General features: G+C 65.7%; 1 protein-coding gene across 2 annotated transcripts; it reads left to right on the top strand.

The window, feature by feature from the left end:
- Positions 1–20: 20 nt before the first annotated feature.
- LOC105311643 lies at positions 21–2680 on the top strand. 2 transcript variants are annotated; one of them, XM_023527167.1, is made up of 2 exons: positions 21–216; positions 981–2680. In XM_023527167.1, exons 1-2 carry the CDS (start codon positions 158–160, stop codon positions 1822–1824), a joined length of 903 nt encoding a protein of 300 aa, XP_023382935.1. In that variant the 5' UTR covers positions 21–157; the 3' UTR covers positions 1825–2680. The 2 variants fall into 2 exon arrangements, 1 of the variants encoding a protein (XP_023382935.1); XR_897698.2 differs by having other exon boundaries at positions 28–216; positions 1099–2680.
- Positions 2681–7037: the final 4357 nt, after the last annotated feature.

Genomic DNA, 7037 nt, shown 5'->3' with positions numbered 1-7037 from the left:
TAGAAGGTTGATTTCAGAAGGGGGTTTAGAAGCCCCAGAAGGTGGGCACGTGTTCCTCAGAGCCAGCAAGAGGCCTGCGGGCCGGCCCAGGGGCTCAGGGCATCTCCCGGGTCGGTGGGCCTCCACGCAGGGCCCTCCCCGCTTGCCGCCTGCCCTCATGTCTCTGGTTTGTCCCAACAGGTGCCCAGGCTGTGAGGCCCGAGCTGGAGCTCACCGGTGAGTTTGCTGAGGGGGGGAGGCTGGGGGAGAAAGCGCCCGTGACGTGTGCCCAGGTGGCTTGTCAGCTGCTTTAGTATGTGCCGTTTGGCACAAGCGATACTTGGTGACCAGTATGGAAATGCTAACGTTGTCAGAGACACCGAAGTCCCCAGGGAAGGCACCCCCCCGGCCCCCTCCCGCACGCAGTCCTGTCCTCGTAGATGCTCACCGGGGTCGGGTCATGGAATTTTTAAACATATACAGAAGCAGGAGCCTGGGACAGTGACCCCGGGTATGTCCACTGAGCCTCCGTCCTTACCGCCTCTGTGCACACTCCCGCCACCCCACGGGGGCTCCAGCGAGTCCAGACATTCAATCCTGTGTGATGGCACAGCCGTCTGGTGTCTCCTGGTGGAGGGTGGCGCCCCGCAGCTCTGTAAACAAAGGACCTGTCCCGTCTGAGAAGCATTTACCCGCAGCCTCGGTCTGCGAGGGGCTCTGTAGGCAGACCCGCCCTCGCCCGCTAACGCCTCAGGCAAGTGACCGCACCTGTCAGAGTCCCATTTCTCAGCTTTGGGAAGGGGTCATCCTGGGGAGGGTGCGCCCTGGTGCCCGGAGCACCCACCACGGGTGGCCCGCCGGTTCCCCTGCTGAGCCTGGGCCACGTAGACTGGCCGATGCACGCCCGGGCCCACGCAGGCAGCTCCGGGTCGCTGGAGCACAGCTTGCTGAGGACTTGGGGCCTCCCGATCCCAGGCTCAAAGGAGGCGAAACTTTTGCAGGCAGCTGTCGGGAACCCGTAGTGCCACCATCCTGAGTCCCGAGACAGTCAGTCTCTGCCTCCAAAAGGAAGACGAGCAGCCACGGCGTTTGACTTCCGTCCCTTCTCTTCCCTCCCAGACCACGTCTGACGAGACTCACCGCCCAGGACGTGGGTGGGGCTTCTGTGAGATGCCACGAGGACGGGCGTCACACGGCAGCTTGAGAACTGACTCGAGCAGGCTGGTGGCCGAGGGGGACCATCTGCCCCAACCTGCACCACTGACGTCGGGCTTCACAGACAGAGCCTCCTGCCTGGAGGGGACACGCAGAGGCCTCCCCTGCAGAGTCGACGCTTGGCCCCGGGGAGAATGCACTGGGCGCCTCCCTGGTCCCACAGCAGCTCTGAGACGCATCTCCGAGCGGGAGGGGGCCCCACCACCACTGCCGAGGAGCAGAGCAGAAAGGGCCCAAGATGGCTCCTTCCCACCAGCCGCCCCGGCCCTGCCGGCCCCCCAGCCCGCACCCAACCTGCGCTGCGGCCAGGGGCTCCCACGCCGCCTGTGCTGGTGTGCACCCCAAACGCAGAAAACAGCCGATTCGGCTTCCTCTAGAGGATCTTCCGGGAGGGCGTCCGACCTCGGCTATGGGGGCCAAAAGCCAGGGCTCCATCTGGGGGCCGCACAGGGGAGTCATGAGGAGAAGCCTCCCCAGAAGGGACCACCAGGGGCCTCGGAGTGGGGCAGCGGCACGGATGGCGGGGCGCTCGGCAAGGCGCAGGAATTCCCCGAGTGCACGTGTGGCTCCTGCCCCACCGCCCACCACCCACCACCTCCTGCCCGGCCCGCGCCGAGAACCCCAGGGTGATGGAGACCCCGCCAGGGCCCTCCCGGGCGATGGGAGACTGGCAGTAGCCCTGTTGTCTGGAACGAATCGAGCAGTAAAATGTTTCCAGAATGTTCTGCCAAGGAGCCTGCCAGATGCGTAGCCCGGGAAGGCGGGGCGGGGCGGCTTCCCCGCAGTCATTTAGTGCTGCCGGCCCCAGGCCCCAGCATGGCCCCGAGGTGAAGCCGCGTCCAGCACGCGCTCCGAGGACTTGTGTGTCTGTCTCCGGGACAGCTGCTTGTTAATGAGTGCGGGGGGCCCCCCAGACCTTCACCACGAAAGCACGGGAAGACCACGGCCAGTCTCTGCAGGGACAGGGGTGCCGACCGCATCGGGAGCAAAGAGGCCCTGGGGCGCCGGAAGGCGGGGAGCAGTGCTTGTCCCCGAGCCTGACTGAAGCCGGACAGATGCGCCTTCCCCCACCACCCCAAGCCCGCGGAGGCCCCCACAGTGCCCCAGCCCCAGCCGCCTGGCGCCCTCAGCAGACCTGGAGGGAGGGGCCCTGGGCTTAGGGGCTGGAGTCTCGCAGGCGGCGGGTCGGGGACGGACACACCGGGGGCCTGGTTGGGCCACCCTGCAGCACTGCCCTGGGCCTGGGCCCCCACGGCCTTGGGGTGCTCTGCGCGCAGGGCCCTGCCTTGGGCCTGCAAAAGACCGGGCTGGCCTCTGGGACACACCTGTGTCCTCGTGGCTCATGCTGGCACTCCTCCTTCGGCCCAAGGGTCCCTGTCTGTCACTGTGCCTTTTGTACACGGGCCGGATGCCCACGTCGCGCACCTGTCCCTGCCACCTTGGTTTGAGCCAATACAGATGACAGCCATGTCCGGTGGCTTTGACATCCCGGCTCGTCCTTCTTGCAGGTCGGGGCCCCTGCCTCGTGCCAGCGGTTCTCACCGAGGGGACTTCTGTCCCCAGGGGACACGGGGCCGGGCTAGAGGTCTTTCACCAGTCCCGGTGGGGGCTGCTGCTGGCCTCTGATGGGTGGGAGGTGCACAGAGGGCCCACACGGCTGCGTCTGGTGCGAGGGTAGGTCCTTGCCCCCAAGGGTACTTCCCGCAGGGCAGGCAGGGTGAGCCCAGCCCCTGCCTCGCACCCATCCGCACTGGGTCTCAGGGTGCCATGAGGCTCGTGGCCAGGTCCAGGGCGGTCCAGGTCAGCCCCGTCCACCCAGCACTGCCCCTGGGTCCTGATGCCCTCAGCCCAGAGGCCGGCGTCTGCGCCCCTGGTCATGCTCGGAGCCGGCCGGGATCCAGCACCATCGGCATCCTGGTGTCTGGGCGCCCATCACTCCTGCACCAGCCACCCGCCCGGCACACAGTATGTGCGCAGTAAACACCCATCAGAAGGTGGGGCCGAGGCTAGTGGCAGGACGGCCCACCTCAAGGACAGGAAGGAAGCAGCCACCAGTGTGACTCTGCCTGTCCGTGTGCCTCTTCCCCTCCTGCAAGGACCGGTTCTGATCCGACCCAGGACAATTCTGGAACCAGGCTCTGCCTGCTGGCCCCTGCAGCTTGGGCTCTCCCTCTGCCCGTGGCCACCACGCTGAGGTGGGCAGCTGTGGCTTGAGAGCACTGTCCAGGTCTGGGCACCTCAAGAAGAGGCTGCCCAGTGCAGCCATGGCCACGGCCCCGGGCCGGCGATGCCGGTCAGGCGGGCGGCCGGCCTCCCGCGGGTCTCTGGCCGCACGGCGGCGCGTTCGGCTGTGTTTCCACCCACGCCCAGCCTTGCGGAGAGGACATCTCTGCCGAGGAGGCGGCCGCTCTCGTCTGACCTGGGACAGTGCTGTCCTTAGCGACTGACCCCCACACGCGGCCCAGAGGTCATCAGGGCTGGAGAGCGATAGTCCCAGTGGTCTCCTGGCCCAGAGTCCCCGGCCACCATCTCTCCTGCCCCAACCAAGCCCCCTGCTGCATGCTGGATGCCCCCCAGCCCAGAACAGCCTTGCCCTGGTCTCCAGCCCGCAGAGTCCCACGGGTGACAGTCTCTTCAGTGACCACTAGACACCTAGCGCTTCCTTGAATCCATGTCGGTCCTGCTTAGACAAGGAGACAGGACAGGTTGGGGAGGGCGGGGCCGCGCAGCTCCTGAGCGTGGTGGGCGGACCCCTGCCCCCCAGAATTCAGGGGCCTCCTGTCCATCAGCTTGTCTGCAGCGGCCAGAGGTGTGGCCTGGGCTCCAGGAAGACGCTTCCGCTACAGTCTCTGGTGACAGGGAACAGCGCGTGCTTCCCTGGGGGGCCCCCTGCACTCCAGCAACACAAACACTGAAAAGCTGCTACATCCAGGAGCGGTGTGGGACCCTGGCCGGCACACGTGTGTTAGGGTCGAAGGCCCCAAGGACCCTGCCCTAGGCCTTGGCAGGGGTGAGGGGTGTCCAGGCTGAGACCTGTCCAGTCCCTCCCCCACAGTCCTCCCTGGCCCTCCGCCTCATCCTGTGGTCTGGGCCCAGGGCTCTGCCCTTCCCCTGAGAGATGTGAGTCACCTCCCTGAGTTCCTGGCCCCTTGATCCTGAATCTGCCTGGGGCAGGTGCCAGGGCTGCTGGGAACAGCCGACCAGCAGGGAGGGGCCTGGGAGGGGCCGCCCCAGGCCACCACAGACCCCGCCGCTCCTGGGCCCTCCTTGGGGCCCTAGCCCCCTCCTCCTGGGTCAGACCCCTTCTGGCGCAGGGTGGGCCCCCCCCATGGATGGCAAAACAAACTCGGCCCCTATTGCAAAGGGAAATGGAGTCAGGATCAGGGGCCCGGGCACCAGGCTGAGGCTGGAGGAAGCCGTGGGCGGAGGGCAAAGACGGCCTAGCGTCTTTCAGAAGGGAAGTGGCCAACCCTGGAGGTGTGAGAAAGACAAGCCCGTGGCCAAGGCTGCCCGTGGGGGCCCATGAGAGACGCGGGGTCGGCCCGGGAACCGCCAGGACCAAGGTCCGGCACGGCCCGCTCCGCCCCGCACACCAGGCGCCCCAGGGGCCAGGCCCGGCCCCCCGCAAACCCTGGCCCCGCAGGGCACTGGCAGCGGTGGTGGCCGTGGAGACCAGAGATGACCTTAGCCCAGACAGGAAAGTCATGGATTAGAGTTTCCTCCAGACCCAGAATCAAGAGGCTTTCAGAGCCTCGCTTTGGTTTTTAGGGTGAAAAAGTCATTTTAAAAAGATCACTTCCTAAAAAGAAAGGGGGAGGAGGGTGGATAAATCGTAGATCCTTGAACTCGGCCAGTTTCTTTCACTGAGCAGCGAGTGGAACGTAGTGGTCCGAGGGGCCTGCCACGTCACATGTCTCAGGGACAGGCCTGGCCACGAACAGCGTGTTTGCGGTTTGGTGTGTCCAGATTTTGAAGAGAGAGAGAAATTCCTGACCCAAAAGACGTGCGACCTGTGTAGAGGGCCCCAGGCCTGGGCAGCCGTGACGGGCTTGAGAGGTCACCCCTGCAGTGCCCAGGCCACCGTCGCACAGTGCACGCGCCCCGGGACGTCCTTCACGGAGCTCGGCCAGCAGCCACAGGGACGGCTGCAGTAGAACCCGACCCGTTAGAAGAGAAAGCAAGACTTTTAGTTAAAATCACCTCCCCGAACTTCCTGTCTGCTTTTAGGGCCTAAAAGAGGAAGTGACACTTTCATAGCCCCTGACATTAAGTGGGAGAAGATGCTCTACGCGTGCGTTCCCCGGAACCGGCCCTGGCACCGCGTCAGGAATCCAGACGCGAGGGCTGCTCAGCGGCCACTCCAGGCCAGGGCCGCAGACAGCCAGCTGGGCCGCGCCGCCCGCTATGCGCTCGGCCAGGGGACAGCCCCTCCGTGCAGGACACAGGCTCCGGGGGCTCGGGGACGGGGAGGGGGCAGCCCCCCACTGCCCCCCACCTCCAGCCTCCTCTGCGGGGTGGGGCTGCAGTCCATGAAGTTCCAGATACTGGAGCGTGCTGGGGGCACAGCAGGACCCCGTCTGGCCCGAGGGTCCACTGTCCACGGGCTGGGCTGTGACCGCTGGCAGGACAAGGACCTGAGAGGCAGGGCCTCTGGCCGGAGCTGGGGGGACTGCACCTCTCACCAGCCAGGACCAACTGCAGGCGTGTGGCTCAGGCGATACACGGAGGTCACATTCCCAGAGACACCTGACCGTCGCTGCTCCAAGCCGTCCGTTGCCTCTCAACCGAGCTCCTGAGCTCCCAGAGAGGCTGCAGGGTGTCCAATATGAAGGTATCAGGAGCGGGCGGCATGTCCCTCCTGGACCCCTCTGGGTCCTGCAGAGGAAGTGTGCCTGGACAGTGCACTGTGCATGGCCTGAGGGATGGTCTGTCCAGGGCCCCCAGCCGGTCAGGAGGTGCAGCCAGCCCCCAGGGTCTGTCCCTGTCAGGCCGCGGCTGCCCTGAGCCCCACACTCATCGGGGTTCGGGGGAGGTTTGCCACACGGCACGGGTGGGCCGGGGAGGGACACGCAGGGATGAAGTAGCCACATAGGTTCCGGTTTAGACAGAAACCACAGCCAGCCAAAGGTGTGGTCAGGTGAGTGCACAGCTGGTCTTTCGATTCCTCGTATCAAATTCCAAAAAGCCTGCGATTTTTTCTCTGGGAAAATCCCAGAACCACCAGACCCACTGGCCGAGATTCTCCTGGTCTCTCGCCATAAAAAAGAGGTCGGGCTCTTGCACTTGGACAGGGACTTCTGAGAGGCTGCACCCAGAGCCGGGCCTCTGCCACAGGGCCACTCCAGCCCTCCTCCTCCCTGTTGGGTTCAGCCCCTGGGGACAGAGACAGGCAGAGGAGAAGGAGCACGCTGCCCCACCCCCCGCCTCCCCGCCGAGAGGCCAAGCCGTGCCTGGGGAAGGCCTCATCAGGCCGGAGGCCGCTCTGCAGGTGCTCGCCCGTGGGGCTGAGCCTGTCATGCTCTGTCGCCTGTGGGTGCCGACACCCCCCGCCTTGAAAACAAACCTCCTGCATTCAGCCCGTCGTGTCTTCCTAAAGCCGCAGCACTAATGGCGAGCATCTGCACGGCAGGGCGGAAGCCGCGGCTCGCTGGGCTGTCATAGTAACGCTGTCCTGCAGGTACGGCCTGCACGGCCCCCCTTCCCACCTGCCAGGAGGCTGAGTGGATCGGCCCGCCCCACCGCTGCTAACGGCGGACTCTCCGATTCCAGTCCGGCCCCTGTCCACTGTGCCCGAGACGTCCCTCTGCAGCTCCCAGGCGTCCCGACCTTGCCAGCGAGATTAA

This window comes from Pteropus vampyrus, unplaced genomic scaffold (genome assembly GCF_000151845.1).
Source record: "Pteropus vampyrus isolate Shadow unplaced genomic scaffold, Pvam_2.0 Scaffold1000005644, whole genome shotgun sequence".
NCBI classification, from domain to species: Eukaryota; Metazoa; Chordata; class Mammalia; order Chiroptera; family Pteropodidae; genus Pteropus; species Pteropus vampyrus.
This window is presented reverse-complemented; position numbering and strand designations above follow the sequence as displayed.

Coding starts and splice junctions, on each gene's coding strand:
- LOC105311643 (XM_023527167.1), top strand. CDS start 158: ATGTCTCTGGTTTGTCCCAACAGGTGCCCAGGCTGTGAGGCCCGAGCT. Junction 217..980: donor GCCCGAGCTGGAGCTCACCG/GTGAGTTTGCTG, acceptor AAACTTTTGCAG/GCAGCTGTCGGGAACCCGTA.